Below are 22,337 nucleotides of genomic sequence, written 5' to 3' on the forward strand. Positions count from 1 at the left end.
TCACAACACATACTACAGTCACAGGATACATGCCAGTAATAGTCTTCCCTTGATACAGTATGTAATTTTCTGACCAGTCTGGACCCCAAACGCCACTTATTGACCTTTGATTTGATATTCAAAGGTAAACAGAAGGAATACTTCTGCATTGTAAACTGCCACTGTAATATTTATATGTAAATACGATCATAAAAATGTACTTAGTATGTCAGCATCTCTTTGCTTTCCTTGTTTGACGTGGTTTATTATTCTTGTTTATATTGTAATTTCTGTTCAAAATCAGAGCATTGGTTTAATTTTGTATTAATTAGTCCTATACAGTCCTGGTCTCAGGGAAGATACATTATTGAAGTGCCAAGCACATACATCACACTAACTCATATTTGCCAATTTGATGCATGATGAATACTAAAATAAAACTGCTGAAGCTCTTGTAGTCTATCAATCAGTGGTCAGATGATACAGGTATAACATTTTGTTTGGAAGCAAGGGTCACCAAAATGTTATCATTAACATGACATGCCATTTGTTATAACCAAAATACTTATCATCATGATACATACAGACGTTGATGACATGTTTAGCCAACACAATGATTCCAGTTGAAAATAGCTTTGTTTTTAGGCTGTGATATTTTGTTCTCGTTACTAGATTCAATGAAAATCCAGTTTGGAGGATATTTACGTCAATAAAATGATGAACAATATGTATGGTGAGTTATCCCCATACAATGTACAGCATTTTGGGTCCCAGAGAAAAATTAAAAATAAGATCCATCCAGTATTATTGTTTATTAAAAGTACAGTAGCTTGGGATTGCAGTTACTGAATGTCCACAGCCATGCCCAGATCAGGAGTCTCTTCAAACGTGATTTTATAATCAGCTTCCTGCTCTTCAAACACAATGACCTGCATGATGATGATGATTATGATGTTGATGAAAATGAAGATGATGAAGAAACACATGAGCGTGACTGAACGAGACTGTAAGTAAACACAACTTTGTGAACCTAAGACTAAGAGCATGTATGATCTCTTTTAATGTCTTATTTTACCATAATGTTGCTGACTAAGTGCTTGTAGTGAGTCCTACCTGGTTTACTCCACTGTTGAGAAAAGGTCCTGGGAGGTAGAGTGTTTGCTGGGGGCCGATATACCAGTGGCGCCCCAGGTTCAAACCATTGATGAAGACTACCCCTTTGCCCCAGCCCTGCAAAGATTATTATAGGCATTACAAAATTATCAACATCATAACTTTACTGTCATCCCCGTTAGTTTACGCCTCATAAATAATTAATGTGCTTGCTGAAAGCCACCTCAAACATACTACTTCAATACCATAAATACTATCAACACATTTTTTTCAAGGGATTTTCTAGTTCATTCTTAGAAAATGTATCTATTCGCAATTCACTTAGGAGGAATTCAGATTTGAGCTATGGGACTTTATTCCCTTTTTATGGGACTTTTATCTTTACGCGTATTTTGACCTTGAACTTGTGTGTGAGAAAACACGTGTGACAGCCAGCTATTGGTTTGTGGTGGAGATCATAGAAATGTATGGCGGAGGTGACTATACAGATACGCCGTATTCTGCCTTGGTTTAATACCCTCATAATTTCACCACCTTTACTCATGAGGAAACCATGAATAAGGCCGAGCACCGGTCGGTTCCAAGTGGAAAAACATCTGCTATAGAAATAACACCATTCTCCATGCGCTATAATGTAGAAATTGATAAGAGCTAGGTAATTGAGTTTGGAGAAGGGGATTGTAATTACAAATAGCATTTTTTTTATATGATATGATATTTACTTATGATCGCTGGAGACAAATGTGAAACCAGTCATATGGAAGCAAACATTTCAACATGATATGTACAGGGCATTCAGAAAGTATTTAGACCCCTTGACTTTTTCAACATTTTGTTGCATTACAGCCTTATTCTAAAATTGATTAAATTGCCCCCCCCCCCCCTCATTAGTCTACAAAGCTAAAACTGTTTAAAAATAATAATAATAATGAAAAATGACATTTATATACAATACCAATCAAAGGTTTGGACACACCTACTCATTCCAAGGGTTTTCATTATTTTTTTTACTATTTTATACATTGTAGAATAATAGTGAAGACATCAAAACTATAAAATAACATATGGAATCAAGTAGAAACCAAAAATGTGTTAAACAAATTAAAATATATTTTATATTCTTCAAAGTAGCTACCCTTTACCTTGATGACAGCTTTGCACACTCTTGGCATTCTCTCAACCAGCTTTACCTGGAATGCTTTCCCAAAAGTCTTGAAGGAGTTTCCACATATGCTGAGCACTTGTTGGCTGCTTTTCCTTCACCCTGCAGTCCAACTCATCCCAAACCATGTTAATTGAGTTGAGCTCAGGTGATTGTGGAGGGTGACAGGTCCTTTGATGCAGCACTCCATCACTCTCCTTGGTCAAATAGCCCTTACACAGCCTGGAGGTGTGTTTTGGGCATTGTCCTGAAGAAAAACAAATAATAGTCCCACTAAGAGCAAAACAGATGGAATGGCGTATCGCTGCAGAATGCTGTGGTAGCCATACTGGTGAAGTGTGCCTTGAATTCTAAATAAATCACTGACAGTGTCACCAGCAAAGCAACCCCACACCATCACACCTCCTCCTCCATGGTTCACGATGGGAACCACACATGCGGAGATCATCCGTTCACCTACTCTGCGTCTCACAAAGACATGGCGGTTGGAACCAAAAATCTCAAATTTGGACTAATCAGACCAAAGGAAAGATTTCCACCAGTCTAATGTCCATTGCTCGTGTTTCTTGGCCAAAGCAAGTCTCTTCTTATTATTGGTATCCTTGAGTAGTGGTTTATTTGCAGAAATTCGAGGTGGGGTAACTGATGAACTTATCCTCTGCAGCAGAGGTAACTCTTGGTCTTTCTTTCCTGTAGCGGTCCTCACGAGAGACAGTTTCATCATAGCGATGTTTTTTTGCAACTACACTTGAAGAAACTGTCAAAGATCTTGAAATGTTCCTGACCTTCATGTCTTAAAGTTAAAAAATGTTGTTTCTCTTTGCTTATTTGAGCTGTTCTTGCCATAATATGGACCTGGTATTTTACCAAATAGGGCTATCTTCTTTATACCACCCCTACCTTGTCACAACACAACTTGATTGGCTCAAACGCATTAAGGAAAGATATTCCACAAATTAATTTTGAACAAGGCACACCTGTTGCATTCCAGGTGACTACCTCATGAAGCTGGTTGAGTGAATGCCAAGAGTTTGCGAAGCTGTCATCAAGGCAAAGGGTGGCTACTTTGAAGAATCTTAAATATAAAATATATTTAGATTTGTTTAACACCCGTATTTGAGGAGTTTCTACCATTCTTTTCTGCAGATCCTTTCAAGCTCTGACTATGCATATGTTTAGATGGCTTTCTTTCATTGATCCCTAATATTCTGAACCCGTTATCTCAATATATTATATTGAGTCTATAAAAAAAGTATCATTAATGGTACACCGTATTTAAAGGGATGGCTTTAGATAAATGCACTGAAAACACCATTGAATGAAATCTCCATGAGGAAATCTACTTGCCAGCAAGTGGGAGGTTTTTCAGCGGTTTAATTCAATATATTCAGTCTGCATAAGGGAGACACTCCCAAAGAGCTCATTGTGCATTTCCTAAGTCTGAAAATCAGGCCCTTAATCACAAGACTTCCCCGCTCCACTTCCACGATAACAAACATACAATAGCATCAGAGAGAAGCACGCACACCATAACAAGTGTCACAGCCAAAGTATCACAGTATAATATGACTGTATTTACTCACTGGTAGCTTGACGAAGGTGTCACTTGGATAGCCGTAGGTAAACATTCTTCCCAGGAAGAATCCAGGGAAACTGGGAACGTGTGGAAGGGACATCCAAGGCGCCTGGTTGAGGCTGAAATAGATATTACTCAAGGTATAGTCACAAATATATTAACGCCACACTGTTTAATATGTACATGAATACCATCAAAGAGTGGGCCACCATCAGAAATGTGTTCCATGAAATGTTCACACACAAACATTGGTTTACTTGATTGGTATCTGTAGTGCTCAAGCTCATAAAAATGACTTTTTATGAACTTGATTGTTTACAAGTACTACAAGTTGAAAATTAAAATATACAAACCTATCAATAAAGCTGGTTTTCATATCCAGACTGTATATTGTGAAGTCCCTCAAAGGACTGTTGTTCAATAGAATGTCACCTACGAGACCTAAAATACAACACAGACAATAAAAAGGCATCAAAGCTGAAAATAAGGACATTGTTATCGGTTTCTGCTACAGTAGAATAATATAGGCAAAATAGGTGTGCACCTTTGCGCTGTTTATCTAGAGCTTTCCCATAGTGAACTCGTCCACAGTTCTCAACCAGTAAGCTCAATGTCCGTTTCTCCTGTAGTTAGAATATTAAATCATTATTTGGCTCATTATCATTATTTGAAAAGCTTGTAGGTACTATTTGGAAGTAGCTTCCAGTAGGCCTCGTGTTCATCTTGCAGTACCTTTCCATCAGGCACCGCTAGCTCCAGATTCTGATGCTTGAAAATGCCAATGTAGTGTCTGTCCACAAACACCTAAAAACAAACTTCATATCTGTCAAATAAATGCCTTCAAACGTGACTGTATTTTACCAGCTTCTTTATCATAAGAGAATCATAATAGATTTCCACATTAACAGGACCATTTGAATAAAAAAATGTGATAGAACTGTGTCATAAACTCTATACTTTAACAAGACATCGTGTCTATAGGATGTGTAGACCCACCAGGGCTCTGTCCCGTACATTGTCTCCAGACTTGAGGGAGCCTCCGCTGGTTATAATGGTCTCATAGAGGGTATAGCCATAGGACTGGCCATTCCCACTGTTCACTGGGAGATTCTCCATGTTGACTGGGGTTGGTGATTTAAATGGCTAGAGAGACATAAAGAGCCACACACACACACACACAGTCGTGAAGCGTAAGTTTGGTGTAGATCTGACCCATGCATACGCATACACACGCATACAGTACATACACACATACGCACATATGCACACAGAGGCACAAACAGACCCACACACACACACAGACCGACCTACACATGGACCAGCACACACACACACACATATGCACACGCATACCTCCTCAGCGAAGGTCAAGGCGTCCCACAGAGAGAGGTGCTGGTACATGATGGCTGGCTCATACGTCTCCTTCCAACGCAGGGCTGGCATATCAGGGAGCTTCTCACCTCCGACACACAAGGACAAGGGAGTCATCAGACAGTGAGGTCACACACAGTCTTCCAGACTCAGGTTACAGTAAAACTAACCCTGGATTTGAACACATTTTCAATGGGGATTCTCTATTGGTCTGGAAAACCAGCCCTTAAAGTTGACAAAAGTCGGGCTATTTAATTATTATTTTTACGTTTAGTGATCAACTTACTGTGGTACTGACTGAATAGATCCCTGAGAAGGTGATACTTTGGCGTGTATTCTCCCGATTCGGACAGAGGTGCATCATAATCTGGATAACAGCAATCATCAGTCGGGACAGAGAAGATCTCTTATGACATGTTGGTACACACTGCCACTCACTGGTGGCAATGTGCAATACAAGATAATACAATACAAAACTCATTTGTGAGAGGAAACTTCAAAACACATTGCCACTAGTGTAAATTGGAATGCTGCTAAAACCTGTAATAAATATCTGGATAAGATACCATAGCTTGTGATTAGTGCCTTGTAGATTGGGTTAGTCAGTGCTCCACTCATGAAGCCAAAGTTAGTCCCTCCGTGGAACATGTACAGGTTGATGGACATGCCGCGTCTCAGAATCTCCCGTACAGCAGAAACCATATCTGACGAACAAAGAGATCATTCATGTTCATCGCAGATATCAAACAATTTAATAACTGACATTTTGGAGAAGCATGTTAATGTGGAAATGACAGGCACAAGAATATGTTCATGAATAGCAGCTTCAGAAAAACTCCACAGTCTGAAAAACTACAGAATAAGTCATTTCACTGACTACTACTTTTAAATCATTGCGGAATCCTGCATATACTGGAAAGATGAAGGTAAACACATGGAAAGAGGTTCAGGACAGGGAGAAATGGAGGGACCACGACAAAGCCTAAGTAAGTAGGTAAGCTTAAAAATACAACCCTACCCTCTTGAGCGAGGACATGGTGGAGGTCTCCCCATGCATCAAACCAGCCTGTCCAGCACTCCATCACCATCATGGGGCTATTGGGCTGCCATGCATAAATACACAGTCCACAACATACACATGATCAATACAGACTTGTGTCATTTTAAAACGTGGCCAATGTATAAATACTTTGCTGATCTTCCTAGTAACCTTTGCTAAGCATTTGTTGAAAATGTTCTAATATTGAGATGAGGAGCAAGGGGAGTGGATGAGACGTACCTGAATAGCATTCAAATACTTGATGTCCCCCTGATTTAGTTTCTGTAGATTCACTGTTCTGATTACTATAAGATAGGTTGGAATGAAAGGAATATACTGTAAAATGACAGCAGAACTTTGATCAGGGAATGTGGACACAAGGACGGTGTAAAATAAGGACTCTGTAAGTGCGTCAACTGTAATGATAAACTGTACCTCCTGTCACACCCCCTTCCTTTAATCCCTCATGGTTATCTGACGTCAGTAAGAGCTCATTGATTCCTCTGGACTGTAGAGCCTATGAAGAAACACAGTAGTGAGTACAAATACTGGACATGACCCATACATTATAAAACCTCATTGGATAATGCCATACATACCGTAATTACATTGTGTGTGTGTGTGTGTGTGTGTGTGTGTGTGTGTGTGTGTGTGTGTGTGTGTGTGTGTGTGTGTGTGTGTGTGTGTGTGTGTGTGTGTGTGTGTGTGTGTGTGTGTGTGTGTGTGTGTGTGTGTGTGTGTGTGTATATGATTACCTCCTTGATGAAAGGCATGTAAGTGTTATCCATTGCAAATGATCCATATTCATTTTCCAACTGTACAGCAATGATGGGCCCTCCTTTCTTGAACTGAAAAAAGCAAAAATACATTTTCAAATGTTATAGGACAATTATACCGTCAATGTATTCCCTAGCTATAGCTTTAGTTTGGCTACAGCCAGGTTCTATTCGAATAGGAACCAAGTAATGACCTGTAGAGGAACCACTTTTGGAATGAGCTTGTCAAAGAACGTGTTGACTGCCTCAGCAAATCCTGGGTGAGTAGTCCTCAACCTCATACTCTCGTCACGAAGAAGCCAACTTAACCGAGGGAAGAAAAGAGAGTGGAAAAGTATTATTAGAACTGCCAGGGAGAAAGAGAATTGGGGGTGTTGTAGTCAGTGAAACTCACTGTTCATGAACTGTTGAGTCATATTCCCAGGAGGACAGAAAGGTAGAAGACAGCCAATCCACTCCTCCCTGGGGTATAGCATAAGTTGTTTACCCTGGTCCCCATGGTCGCATATTACAATCAAAATGGTACCTTGTGTTGCTAGATCAAGTGCCTCTGTGCAAAACACATTTACACGCTCCGACTTCCTTATTACATTTACTGAGGAATGTTGCCTCAGAAATGTCCTGGCTCTTAAGAGTAGACAATTCAGCAGTAAAGTAGTGTAGGACAGAGTCTCCTATTCAAAATGGATGGCTCCATTGGCCTCAATTTCACCAAACTCCAAATGCAGTGGTTTAAGAATGGAAGGTCAGATAGACAGGCAAACATACAAATAGATAGACCGACAGCTGACTGACCTCGGCAGCCCTCCTAGGTCGAGCTCAGAGCAAATGTATGGCCCTGGACGCAGGATCACCCAGAGTCCTACCTCAGCAGCCAAGTTAATGTAGGCTCTGGGAAAACAAGACACGATGAAGAGTTATAATCAGTCAGGTACACCAATTACTTCACCTCAACACCAGTGGCAAAAACAGGGACATCACTCTTTACCAAAGATTGTCAGTACTTTTCAGATATAAAAATAAGCCCACTTCTGGACTGAGGTCTGATTTTGGAGTGTAAGTTTCACTTGAGCATCAGATTTGCAAATATTCTGTGAACCATAGAAATATGAAATTGGTGTGAACCCAAGTTCCCTGGAAACATGATAAATCATGTGACCTGACCTCAGTGCCATTAATTGCACAGCAAGCGCTGTTGTTGTGGAGATGCATTGGATGTTGTCTGGATAGTGCATCTGCTAATCACTCCCATGAGCATGGCAGTTCGAGTAATAACAACACCTGATGCCAAAAGATGTAGAATGAAATTGCCAATACATTTCAGTCGTTTGAGTATTAATGCCAGGGGGGATAAATAAGATGAAAGGCAATTGTTTGTGTTTGTAAAGAGCAATGGAAAGCTGCAAACGTTCAACTGTAAATGGTGAAGAGGAGGAACAGGGGGTCCTTACTCTAAATCCAACTCTGTTTGAAAGTGGAAAACCCCTCTCTCTGGCTGATGTAAGCTCCATGGTACATATCTGCAAGATACACAGAATGCTCCTCATTATCGCCCAACAAATGACCAGTCATGAACTATTACAACACACACACACACATAACATGCGCACACATGTACAGTATACTGATGCCACAGGCACACTGAACACACACACACACACATGCATACTGATGCTACACACACACACTCACACAAACACTTTCACACTCACCACATATACTGCAGTTACTGTCTATTATCTATCCTGTTGCCTAGTCACTTTACCCCTACCTACTGTATATATTCATAGCTACATAAACAACCTTGTACCCCTGCACATCGACTCGGTACTGGTACTCCCTGTGTACAGACAAAGTTTTTTTAACTCATTATTGTTATTCATTATTCAATTCCTCGGTTTACTATTTCAAATGTATTTATTTTTATCTTTAATTATGCATTGTTTGAAAAGGACCCGTAAGTAAGCATTTCACTGTTAGTCTACACATGTTGTTTACAAAGTGTGTGACAAATAAAATGAGATTTTATTTTATGAGTAACTATTGTACTGTAGGCTTAAGTTATGACCAAATTGGAACCCTATTCAGTATAGTGCACTACTCGGACCCATAGGACCCATAGGACCCATAGGAGTCTGGTCAAAAGTAGTGCTCTATGAATAGCATGCCATTTCAGATGGTCAAAGGTAGTGATTGCCTTAGTGATTGTATGCTACCTACGTAGTGAGGGTGTTGATGCCACAAGCCTTCATTTTCATCAGGCGGTCTCTCCAGTAGGCTCTAGGGACCCGGAAGTAGTGGACGGATCCCCCCAGAATACGGAATGTTTCTCCCTCCAAGGTGAACTGGGACGAGTTGGCACTCAAACCTACTCTCCTGCTCATTCTCCTGCCTCCGGGCGCAGTACTAGGCAAGAATTGTCCGTGTCACATTGATTTGGGTCAATAAACATTGAACAATACAGGTCACACAAGTAGCACTCCTTTCTAGGCTAGTTCCAGATGGGACATAGTCCTCCAATCTTATAAATAGATAATATGGATAAAATAAGGTACTTTTGTGTTATCCACTATCAAGAAATGATATGCATGAAACCACACACAGTTGTAGTCATCCTTTTTACATACTGGATAGAAAAGGGCACTGTGCGAAAGTCCAATACTTCAGAGTAGGGCTAATCATTGAAGTGAAGACAAAATATTTTTTCAGTCTATCAATTCATGCTCATAAAACATGCCATAGAATGAATAATAAGTTAAATATTATTATCTTACTTACCCCAGGTACCGGTACATGATGAAGCCAACAATGCTCAAACACAGAAGTGCATAACGTCTTTTGTGGGCTTTCCTTATTCTTAGAACAACCATCTGTTAATAGTAAATATATATGTCAATCTGTTATCTGTTGATAGACAGTACTTACTTTATAGAAATGAAACCCTTTCCAATGACAAACACATCTAATCTGCTCGGATCTGCTGGGGAAAATGTAGCTAGGAGGATCACTGCAACTGCAACTCCCTCAGGATAGATAGAGTATAGCCTATTAAGCATTGCACCGCCCAGAAAGGGTGTGTTTGTGCGATGGTGTGAGAGAGAGACTCTTTGAGACAAAATAAATACATTGAGACATTTCCACGTCATAAATTGATAGCCTATCGAAGCAAAATGCTGAAGAATTTAAAATATTAAAGTATTTATGGGACATTATTATTTCCATATTAGAAGCATGGTTGGGGTAATGTAGTCAGTCGTCGGTATGGTAAATGTTTGTAAGGTGAAGGAAGCATGGAGAGGTCAGCGATAGCCAGACTTGTTAAGTGGGCTAATTAACAGAAGTTGGGTTTGGAGGAACGCCATCAGTGCGTGCTCTACAAGCAATGTAGTGGATGAAGATGCAGCAAGAGCGTGGAGAACGGATAGATGTGTTTATAGACAGCGAGGAAGATGAAGAGCCAAGTGTAATTGGGAAGATGAATGTTTAGGAAGAATGGCATCAGACATGATAAAGAAGAATCTGGACCAGTAGGAGTTACATTTTTGGAGAAAGTGGACCCTTGCCTTTTGGCTGATCTATTTGTGGTTCCAAGGTGGGTGAGAAAGGAGTTGGGGGCAGTTGAATCAGTGAAGGTAGCCTGTAGTGGACTTGTGATATTTGTTTGTGTTTCTTCTAAACAGAGGGAACAGGCTTGGGTTACGTAACTTGGGTCAATATCTGTTGCTTTCTTTGCTCTTAGGAACAGGGCATCATAGAAAGGAGTAGCGTTAAGTTTGGAGGTGGAGCAATTTAAGTTGAAAATTCCTGGTGTTTGTGATGCCCGCCGTTTGGTGCGACGTAGAACCGGTGGGGAGCGTAGTAAAACAGAGGAATCATTTTACTATGCTCCCCACCGGTAACCCAAGCCTGTCAGAGCCTCTACTAGACAAAGTCATGTTAGGATATATCAGTTATCCTGTTAGAGTTTCATGGTCATGTTGCAGCAGTGTGTAGGAAGGAGATTCCAAGATGTGTGAATTGTGCAGGAGGGCATGGGACAGAGGTATAGTTTTGGTGGATAAAGTTGTGTGTCAATGGTAGGGGTGCTCATCTTGCCGGCGGATCGGCGGTGTAAGGTGCGAGAGAGGCAGGTTGATGTGGCCAGAGTCAGAATAGTGCAGAGGGTGTATGCTGAGGTAATGAAGAGAGTGGAGGAGGATGGGTCAAGGGTGAGGGATAGTAGTAGATTTGTGCCAGCACAGAGGGTTAGTGTTGGTATAATTTCATTATTCCAATATGTTTTCATTAATTGAATTCACTTAGTCTATTTTATGAGAATTTGTAAGATTCTTATTTGCATAAAATAGACGGAGACCAGTCTTATCAAAAATAGATAATAGTATTTATTCTCGGAGCGCGCTGCCATGTAACCACGAACAACAGTTTATATACAAAATATGACGTCATTGGTTCTAGAATGAATCTCCTCCTCTCGACCAAGACAAAGCAGGTTTAAAAGTTCATTCCGACCTACTAGCGCACACACATGACACACAATATAACTGAATTAACTCTTGACTCCTCACCATTATCCATCACCACTTAGCTGACAGTTCCAGTTAACGGAAAACCTGGGAAAGCACTCACTGCCTTATCTAAACCTCCCAGAGCTAAGTTGCGTCGGTTCAACCATAGGTTAATGACCTTGTCTGCTTACTTAAAAACCTCAATTTCCAATCTTCTCCAACCTGGCTGGAATGGTATTTATTTTATTTAATTACCCCCTGTTTCAGGCTCCACAATCCCTCACTTATGAATTCATATTGTTAATCAGATATAATAAAACAGAGCATAAGTTTACTTAGTTATAGTTCTATTTATAATGGGAATATTGTTTCGTCATTTATTCCTAAAAGTCCTAACAGTTAGGGCAACAAGTGAGTTATGCTTTAGTAAGGTTGGCTTCTTAGTGTTCATAGCAATGGTTATTAACTGTACCGCAGAAATGGAACGTAAATCACAGAGAATAGATGTTGTGGTGGCAGCTGCAGAGAAGTATTTGGGTATACGAGATTTGACTTCAGAATGGTTACAGGGTGTGTTGAGGGGTGGTGTCAGGTCCTCCCAGGCCATTGGCATAGAGCAGGAGCTAATAGGGTCAAAGTAGTGGAATGGGTTAGTGGGGTTTTCATGAGTTTAGGTGGCAGCTGCAGAGAAGTACCTGGGTGTATGCAATTTTAGGATTAGGGTTAGGGTAAATGGGGTGGTGATTTAAATTTGGATGAAATAGTGGTATATAGGTGTAGGGTTAGGTGGTGCATGTTTTTCCTTTTAGAAACAGGAATAATGAAGAGAATTTAATGTAGGTCAGCCATGACTGGCCTCACACTTTAGTACAGAAGGTGGCGGTGTATGAACCTTTAAGTCAGATGTGATCCACCAACCCAATCCCGAAGAAAAAGAAGAAGAAGAAGCAGGGTTCGATAATGGTTGGGGGAAGATGGATGAAGAGTTTGAATCAAGCAGAGCGTTGAGTAATGTTGGTGAAGATGAATGTTCTGAATGGACAACAGTAGTTTTGAAAACTGAAGAAAAAAAAGGAAAGTGTCTAAAATTGGAGTGGATGATACTTGTATGAATTATAATTAATAACTTCTTGTTGGGATGTGTTTATTGAGTAGGGGTGCATATGTGGAAGACCCGTTTTAGGTGTCGAAAATGGTGAAGTACTCATTGGGAAAAGTGAGGTCTGTCAGAGTGACGAGGAGTGGTCTTATTTTGATTAATTGTATTTCTGAAGAACAGAGGAAGATTGCAGTGAGCCTCAAAAGAATCCGGACAACAGAAGTTTTGTGGTTTTAACTTCGCAGTAGAGCACCGGTCAAAGGAGTCATCTCAGGGGTGACGACGGATGTTCAGGTTAAATCCCTGAAGAGTATTCCTGGTGTGGTTGGTGCCCAGCGTCTGACTCACCGGTTAAATGGAGAAAGAGAAGAAATGCTGTATGTCCTGTTTTTTTTAATAAAGAGCAAGTACCTACGCATGTGAAGCTTGGTTATGTAAGATACACTGTAAGAGCTTTTGTCCCCAAACCATTGCAGTTGTAGAATTGTAAAGGATTTGGCCATGTTTCAAGTGTGTGCAGACAGACAGAGTATATTGAAGAATGGTGTGTAGAAGGACGACGGTGTTGCAATTGTGGTGGGGATCATGATCCCAATTACTTGAAGTGCCCTGTAAGGGTGACGGAGATTGAGGTGGCAAAAGTTAGAGTGGTCAATCTAATCTCCTATGTGGAGGCGATTAAAAGAATTGAGAAAACAATTGATGCTAGTAAAGACATAGTGGTGGACACACCACAGCCTGCAGTAAATGTTTGATATCCTGGGTGTTAAAAAGGTGGCCCGTCCTCCCAGGTTCCCCTTGAGCCTGTGTAGGGATCAGATTTGTGTTTTATTTTTTTATTTTTTTTTGAAAAGTTGTTTGATTTAGTTTATTTATTTATATTTTGGTAGTTTGGTATTTTTTTGTTTTATTTTCTTCCATATTTTGGAATCATGTTTCCATCCCGCACAGTAGGTGGCGGAATGCATATTAAATTGGGTGATCTCCAATATAGCATAGAATAAGAAGAAGAAGAAGAAGAAGAAGAAGAAGAAGAAGAACCACCTGTTGGAACATGGAGAGGCCACAATGTGGAAAGGTGGCGGAGGCGGATGCTGAAGTGGATTGTGAATCTAATGGTGGTAGAATGAAGGAGAATTGGAGTATTGTCCAAAAGAATGGAAAACAGAGCAAAGTATTGACCAGTGCTGAGAATGTCTCTTCATATCTTGTAGGAGTATGGTTTGTTAATGAGCAGCAGCTGATCGAAATACCAATCTTGAAGAATCCATTTGGTGGAGTATGTTATGGGTGAAGGCTGTGAGGATCACAAGAGGCGGGCTTGTTTTGATTTTTTGTACTTCTGCGGATCAGAAGGAACGTGTGCTGCGTTTCAACCAATTTGATAAGTTTGACGTGTTGTGTGTGTCTCTTTGGAATAGGGCACCCCTCAAGATGGTAATATCTGACATTACGTTGAAAGTCGATGTTGAAGAGATGAAAAATATTCCTGGAGTGATTGATGCACATCGGATGAATCGTGTGGTGAATGATGATGAAGTGAAGAATTTTTCTGTTCTTTTGTTTTTTGATTTGATGTTTCTCCCTACTAAAATGCAGTTGGGGTATATAAACTACACAGTCAGAGCATTTATCCCAAGACCAATTCAGTGGGATCACTGTAAAGCTTTTGGTCATTATTTCAAGTGTTTGCAGACGTGAGACACCGAGATATCCAAGTTGTGGAAAACATCACATCATGTGTTATAAAAGTGATGAAAATGTGACATGTTGCGATTGTGGTGGGAACCATGAAGCCACGTCATTTCAATGCCCGACAAGGGTGAAAGAAAATTAGGTGGCCAAAGTCATGTTCTGTCATGGTCTGACCTTAGTTCCTTGGTTTTGTCTTTGTTTTAGTATGATCTGGGCGTGAGTTGGGTGGGTGGTCTATGTTCCGTTTTCTATGTTGTGTTTGCGTTTGGCCTGGTATGGTTCTCAATCAGAGGCAGGTGTCGTTAGTTGTCTCTGATTGAGAATCATACTTTTCCCACTTGTGTTTCGTGGGTGTTTATTTTCTGTTCTGTGTTTGTATTTCACCGTTCAGGACTGTTTTCGTTTCCTTCTCCTGTTTTGTTGTTTTCGTTCGAGTATTCATTTTCAGTAAAAGAGAATATGAATACTTACCACGCTGCACCTTGGTCCTCCTCTCTATCTCCCAACGACAAGCATTACACCCTTGTAAAGGGACCGTTCAAAAGTTTTAGAAGACCTACTCATTCAAGGGTTTTTCTTTTATTTTTACTATTTTCTACATTATAGAATAATAGTGAAGACATCAAACCTATGAAATAACACATATGGGATCATGTAGTAACCAAAACAGTGTTAAACAAATTCAAATATTTTATCAAAATATTTTACCAAATATCAAATCCAAATCAAATCAAATGATATTTATATAGCCCTTCTTACATCAGCTGATATATCAAAGTGCTGTACAGAAACCCATCCTAAAACCCCAAACAGCAAGCAAAGCAGGTGTAGAAGCACGGTGGCTATGCCAAAACCTAGGAAGACACCTAGAGAGGAACCAGGCATGAGGGGTGGCCAGTCCTCTTCTGTCTGTGCCGGGTGAAGATTATAGCAGAACATGACCAAGATGTTTAAATGTTCATAAATGACCAGCATGGTCAAATAATAGTAATCACAGTGAACAGGTCAGGGTTCCATAACCACAGGCAGAACAGTTGAAACTGGAGCAGCAGCATGGCCAAGTGGACTGGGGACAACAAGGAGTCATCATGCCAGGTATTCCTGAGGCATGGTCCTAGAGCTCAAGTCCTCCGAGAGAGAGAAAGAAAGAAAGAGAGAGAATTAGAGAGAGCATACTTAAATTTACACAGGACACCGGATAAGACAGGAGAAATACTCCAGATAAAACAGACTGACCCTAGCCCCCGACACATAAACTACTGCAGCATAAATACTGGAGGCTGAGACAGCAGGGGTCAGGAGACACTGTGGGCCATCCGATGATACCCCCAGACAGGGCCAAACAGGCAGGATATAACCCCACTCACTTTGCCATGGCACAGCCCCCACACCACTAGAGGGATATCTTTAACCATCAACTTACCATCCTGAGACAAGGCCGAGTATAGCCCACACAGATCTCCGCCACAGCACACCCAAGGGGGGGCGCCAACCCAGACAGGAAGACCACGTCAGTGACTCAACCCACTCAAGTGACGCATCCCTCCTAGGGACGGCATGGAAGAGCACCAGTAAGCTAGACACTCAGCCCCTGTAATAAGGTTAGAGGCAGAGAATCCCAGTGGAGAGAAAGGAACCGGCCAGGCAGAGACAGCAAGGGCGGTTCATTGCTCCAGTGCCTTTCCGTTCACCTTCACACTCCTGGGCCAGACTACACTCAATCATAGGACCTACTGAAGAGATGAGTCTTCAATAAAGACTTAAAACCTGTTACGGCTAGATGTTCCGCTAGCGGAACCCCTCGACAACATCTGATGAAATGGCAGAGCGCCAAATTCAAATTAAATTACTATAAATATTGAACTTTCCTGAAATCACACATGCAATACACCAAATTAAAGCTACACTTGTTGTTAATCCAGCCAACGTATCAGATTTCAAAAAGGCTTTACGGCAAAAGCAAACTATACGATTATCTGAGGATAGCACCCCACCAAACAAACACATGACATTAATATTTCAACCAGCCAGGCGTGACACAAAATTCAGAAATAACGATACAATTCATGCCTTACCTTTGAAGATCTTCTTTTGTTGGCACTCCAAAATGTCCCATAAACATCACAAACGGTCCTTTTGTTCGATAAATTCCATCTTTATATCTCCAAAATACCCATTTATTTGGCACGTTTGATGCAGAAAAACACTGGTTCCAACTCGCGCAACATGACTACAAAATATCTAATAAGTTACCTGTAAACTTGTTCCAAACATTTCAAACAACTTTCCTAATAGAACTTTAGGTATTTTTTTACGTAAATAATCGATCAAATTTAAGACGGGATAAACTGTGTTCAATACCGGACGAAAACAAAGTGGAGCGAGCTTTCAGGTCGCGTGCCCCAAACACAACAGTACTCTTGGCTATCCACCCAGATAGGAAATGGCTACTTCATTTCTCAAAGGAAAAACATCAAACAATTTCTAAAGACTGTTGACATCTAGTGGAAGCGATGGGAACTGCAAGCAAGTGCCTTAGAAATCTAGATCCACATAGAAAACCTATTGAAAACACTGTTACCTCAAAAACAACAAAAATCCTGGATGGGTATTTATCAGGCTATCACCTGCTATATCAGTTCTGTTATACTCACATACATTATTTATTTTTTAAATCTACCAATTATATGCATATCCTAGCTTATGGGCCTGAGTAGCAGGCAGTTTACTTTGGGCACGCTTTTCATCCGCACGTGAAATACTGCCCACCTGCCCAAAGAGGTTATTAAAGGTTGAGACCGAGTCTGCTTCTCTCACATGGGTAGGCAGACCATTCCATAAAAATGGAGCTCTATAGGAGAAAGCCCTGCCTCCAGCTGATTGCTTAGAAATTCTAGGGACAATTAGGAGATCTGCTTCATGTGACCGTAGCGTATGTGTAGGTATGTACGGCAGGACCAAATTGGAAAGATAGGTAGGAGCAAGCCCATGTAATGCTTTGTAGGTTAGCAGTAAAACCTTGAAATCAGCCCTTGCCTTGACAGGAAGCCAGTGTAGGGAGCCTAGTACTGGAGTAATATGATCAAATTTTTTGGTTCTAGTCAGGATTCTAGCAGCCGTATTTAGCACTAACTGAAGTTTATTCAGTGCTTTATCCGGGTAGCCGGAAAGTAGAGCATTGCAGTAGTCTAACCTAGAAGTAACAAAAGCATGGATTAATTTTTCTGCATAATTTTTGGACAGAAAATGTCTGATTTTTGCAATGTTACGTAAATGGAAATAAGCTGTCCTTGAAACAGTCTTGATATGTTCGTCAAAAGAGAGATCAGGGTCCAGAGTAACGCCGAGGTCCTTCACAGTTTTATTTGAGACGACTGTACAACCATCAAGATTAATTGTCAGATTCAACAGAAGATGTCTTTGTTTCTTGGGACCTAGAACAAGCATCTTTGTTTTGTCCAAGTTTAAAAGTAGAAAGTTTGCAGCCATCCACTTCCTTATGTCTGAAACACATGCTTCTAGCAAGGGCAATTTTGGGGCTTCACCATGTTTCATTGAAATGTACAGCTGTGTGTCATCCGCATAGCAGTGAAAGTTAACATTATGTTTTCAAATGACATCCCCAAGAGGTAAAATGTATATATATATAGTGCTATGATGGGGTCCAAAACCAGACTGAAGCATTTCGTATACATTGTTTGTCTTCAGGAAGGCAGTGAGTTGCTGCGCAACAGCTTTTTCTAAAATCTTTGAGAGGAATGGGAGATTCGATATAGGCCGATAGTTTTTTATATTTTCTGGGTCAAGTTTGACTTTTTCAAGAGAGGCTTTATTACTGCCACTTTTAGTGAGTTTGGTACACATCCGGTGGATAGAGAGGCATTTATTATGTTCAACATAGGAGGGCCAAGCACAGGAAGCAGCTCTTTCAGTAGTTTAGTTGGAATAGGGTCCAGTATGCAGCTTGAAGGTTTAGAGGCCATGGTTATTTTCATCATTGTGTCAAGAGAGATAGTACTAAAACACTTGAGTGTCTTCCTTGCTCCTCAGCCCTGGCAGAGTTGTGCAGACTCAGGACAACTGAGCTTTGGAGGAATACGCAGAATAAAGAGGAGTCCATAATTTGCTTTCTAATGATCATGATTGCCAACAGCATACCACCCTGCATACCACTGCTGGCTTCCTTCTGAAGCTAAGCAGGGTTGGTCCTGGTCAGGTCCTGGATGGGAGACCAGATCCTGCTGGAAGAGGTGTTGGAGGGCCAGTAGGAGGCACTCTTTCCTCTGGTCTAAAAAAAGTATTTAGAAATATTTTTTATTTTATTTTAATTTTATTTTACCTTTATTTAACCAGGTAGGCAAGTTGAGAACAAGTTCTCATTTACAATTGCGACCTGGCCAAGATAAAGCAAAGCAGTTCGACAGATACAACGACACAGAGTTACACATGGAGTAAAACAAACATACAGTCAATAATACAGTATAAACAAGTCTATATACAATGTGAGCAAATGAGGTGAGAAGGGAGGTAAAGGCAAAAAAGGCCATGGTGGCAAAGTAAATACAATATAGCAAGTAAAACACTGGAATGGTAGTTTTGCAATGGAAGAATGTGCAAAGTAGAAATAAAAATAATGGGGTGCAAAGGAGCAAAATAAATGAATTAATTAAATACAGTTGGGAAAGAGGTAGTTGTTTGGGCTAAATTATAGGTGGGCTATGTACAGGTGCAGTAATCTGTGAGCTGCTCTGACAGTTGGTGCTTAAAGCTAGTGAGGGAGATAAGTGTTTCCAGTTTCAGAGATTTTTGTAGTTCGTTCCAGTCAATGGCAGCAGAGAACTGGAAGGAGAGGCGGCCAAAGAAAGAATTGGTTTTGGGGGTGACTAGAGAGATATACCTGCTGGAGCGTGTGCTACAGGTGGGAGATGCTATGGTGACCAGCGAGCTGAGATAAAGGGGGACTTTACCTAGCAGGGTCTTGTAGATGACATGGAGCCAGTGGGTTTGGCGACGAGTATGAAGCGAGGGCCAGCCAACGAGAGTGTACAGGTCGCAATGGTGGGTAGTATATGGGGCTTTGGTGACAAAACGGATTGCACTGTGATAGACTGCATCCAATTTGTTGAGTAGGGTATTGGAGGCTATTTTGTAAATGACATCACCAAAGTCGAGGATTGGTAGGATGGTCAGTTTTACAAGGGTATGTTTGGCAGCATGAGTGAAGGATGCTTTGTTGCGAAATAGGAAGCCAATTCTATATTTAGCTTTGGATTGGAGATGTTTGATATGGGTCTGGAAGGAGAGTTTACAGTCTAACCAGACACCTAAGTATTTGTAGTTGTCCACGTATTCTAAGTCAGAGCCGTCCAGAGTAGTGATGTTGGACAGGCGGGTAGGTGCAGGTAGCGATCGGTTGAAGAGCATGCATTTAGTTTTACTTGTATTTAAGAGCAATTGGAGGCCACGGAAGGAGAGTTGTATGGCATTGAAGCTTGCCTGGAGGGTTGTTAACACAGTGTCCAAATATCCCAATGCCCCAGGGCAGTGACTGGGGACACTGCCCTGTGTAGGGTGCTGTCTTTCAGATGGGATGTTAAACGGGTGTCCTGACTCTCTGAGGTCATTAAAGATCCCATGGCACTTATTGTAAGAGTAGGGGTGTTAACCCTGGTGTCTTGGCTAAATTCCCAATCTGGCCCTCAAAACATCACGGTCACCTAATAATCCCCAATTTATAATTGGCTCATTCATCCCCCTCCTCTCCCCTGTAACTGTTCCCCAGGTCGTTGCTGCAAATGAGAACGTGTTCTCAGTCAACTTACCTGGTAAAATAAAAATAATCTTTTCCTCAAAGAAGTTCATGAATTTATTACTGCTGAAGTGAAAGCCATCCTCTCTTGGGGAATGTTGCTTTTTAGTTAGCTTTGCGACATGATCAAAAATAAATGTAGGATTGTCCTCAATTAAGTTGGAAAAATAGGATGATCGAGCAGCAGTGAGGGCTCTTCGATACTGCACGGTACTGTCTTTCCAAGCTAGTCGGAAGACTTCCAGTTTGGTCTGGGCCATTTAAGTTCCAATTTTCTGGAAGCTTGCTTCAGAGCTCGGGTATTTTCTGTATACCAGGGAGCTGGTTTCTTATGACATATGTTTTTAGTTTTTAGGGGTGCAACTGCATCTAGGGTATAGCGCAAGGTTAAATTGAGTTCCTCAGTTGGGTGGTTAACTGATTTTTGTCCTCTGATGTCCTTGGGTAGGCAGAGGGAGTCTGGAAGGGCATCAATGAATCTTTGGGTTGTCTGAGAATTTATTGCACTACTTTTGATGCTCCTTGGTTGGGGTCTGAGCAGATTATTTGTTGCGATTGCAAACGTAATAAAATGGTGGTCCGATAGTCCAGGATAATAAGGAAAAACATTAAGATCCACAACATTTATTCCATGGGACAAAACTAGGTCCAGAGTATGACTGTGGCAGTGAGTAGGTCCGGAGACATGTTGGACAAAATCCACTGAGTCGATGATGGCTCCGAAAGCCTTTTGTAGTGGGTCTGTGGACTTTTCCATGTGAATATTAAAGTCACCAAAAATGTTCATATTATCTGCTATAACCACAAGGCCCGATAGGAATTCAGGGAACTCAGCGAGGAATGCTGTATATGGCCCAGGAGGCCTGTAAACAGTAGCTATACAAAGTGATTGAGTAGGCTGCATAGATTTCATGACTAGAAGATAAAAAGACAAAAAAATTGAAATTTGCTATCGTAAATGTTAGCAACAACTCCGTCTTTGCGGGATGCGTGGGGAATATGGTCACTAGTGTAACCAGGAGGTGAGGCCTCATTTAACACAGTAAATTCATCAGGGTTAAGTCTTGTTTCAGTCAGGCCAATCACATCAAGATTATGATCAGTGATTAGTTCATTGACTATAACTGCCTTTGAAGTGAGGGATCTAACACCTAAGTAGCCCTAAATAGCCACCCTTTGCCTTGATGACAGCTTTGCAGCCTCTTGGCATTCTCTCAACCAGCTTCATGAGGTAGTCACCTGGAATGCATTTCAATTAACAGGTGTGCCTTGTTCAAAGTTTATTTGTGGAAATTCTTTCCTTCTTAATGCGTTTGAGCCAATCAGTTGTGTGCGACAAGGTAGGGGTGGTATACAGAAGATAGCCCTATTTGGTAAAAGACCAAGTCCATGTTAGGGCAAGAACAGCTCAAATAAGCAAAGTGAAATGACAGTCCATCCTTGCTTTAAGACATGAAGGTCAGTCAATACTGAAAATTTAAAGAACTTTGAAAGTTTCTTCAAGTGCAGTCACAAAAACCATCAAGCGCTATGATGAAACTGGCTCTCATGAGGACCGCCACAGGAATGGAAGACAACTAGTTACTAGAGGTCGACCGATTATGATTTTTCAACGCCAATACCTATACCGATTATTGGAGGACCAAAAAAAGCCACTATCGATTAATAGGCCGATTTTTATATATATATTTGTAAAAATCACAATTAGAACAATACTGAATTAACAATGAACACTTTTATTTATTATTTTTTAACCCCCTTTTTCTCCCCAATTTCGTGGTATCCAATTGTTTTAGTAGCTACTATCCTGTCTCAGCGCTACAACTCCCGTATGGGCTCGGGAGAGACGAAGGTCGAAAGTCATGCGTCCTCCGATACACAACCCAACCAAGCCACACTGCGTCTTAACACAGCGCGCATCCAACCCGGAAGCCAGCCGCACCAATGTGTCGGAGGAAACACCGTGCACCTGGCAACCTTGGTTAGCACGCACTGCGCCCGGCCCGCCACAGGAGTCGCTGGTGCGGTTGGGTTGGGTTGTGTTTCGGAGGACGCATGGCTTTCGACCTTCGTCTCTCCCGAGCCCATACGGGAGTTGCAGCGATGAGACAAGATAGTTACTACTAACAAAACAAACAAACAAAAAAAAGAGTTACCAGCATCAGAAATAGCAGCCCAAATAAATGCTTCACAGAGTTCAAGTAACAGACATA

General features: G+C 41.1%; 1 protein-coding gene across 1 annotated transcript; it reads right to left on the bottom strand.

Annotated features, from left to right (window-relative positions):
- Nucleotides 1–37: 37 nt before the first annotated feature.
- On the bottom strand, nt 38–10,013 carry LOC112228426 (beta-galactosidase-1-like protein 2). Its single transcript, XM_024393738.2, has 19 exons — nt 9,795–10,013; nt 9,237–9,422; nt 8,468–8,536; nt 7,812–7,907; nt 7,211–7,319; nt 6,996–7,088; nt 6,676–6,757; nt 6,481–6,545; nt 6,220–6,304; nt 5,768–5,905; nt 5,488–5,568; nt 5,184–5,290; nt 4,827–4,973; nt 4,563–4,634; nt 4,375–4,453; nt 4,184–4,271; nt 3,838–3,949; nt 1,093–1,209; nt 38–908 (listed from the first exon to the last, which is right to left on the bottom strand). The coding sequence occupies exons 1-19, from the start codon at nt 9,884–9,886 to the stop codon at nt 822–824; spliced, it is 1,905 nt and encodes a 634-aa protein (XP_024249506.1). The 5' UTR covers nt 9,887–10,013; the 3' UTR covers nt 38–821.
- Nucleotides 10,014–22,337: the final 12,324 nt, after the last annotated feature.

Source organism: Oncorhynchus tshawytscha, linkage group LG30 (genome assembly GCF_018296145.1).
Source record: "Oncorhynchus tshawytscha isolate Ot180627B linkage group LG30, Otsh_v2.0, whole genome shotgun sequence".
Taxonomy (NCBI): Eukaryota; Metazoa; Chordata; class Actinopteri; order Salmoniformes; family Salmonidae; genus Oncorhynchus; species Oncorhynchus tshawytscha.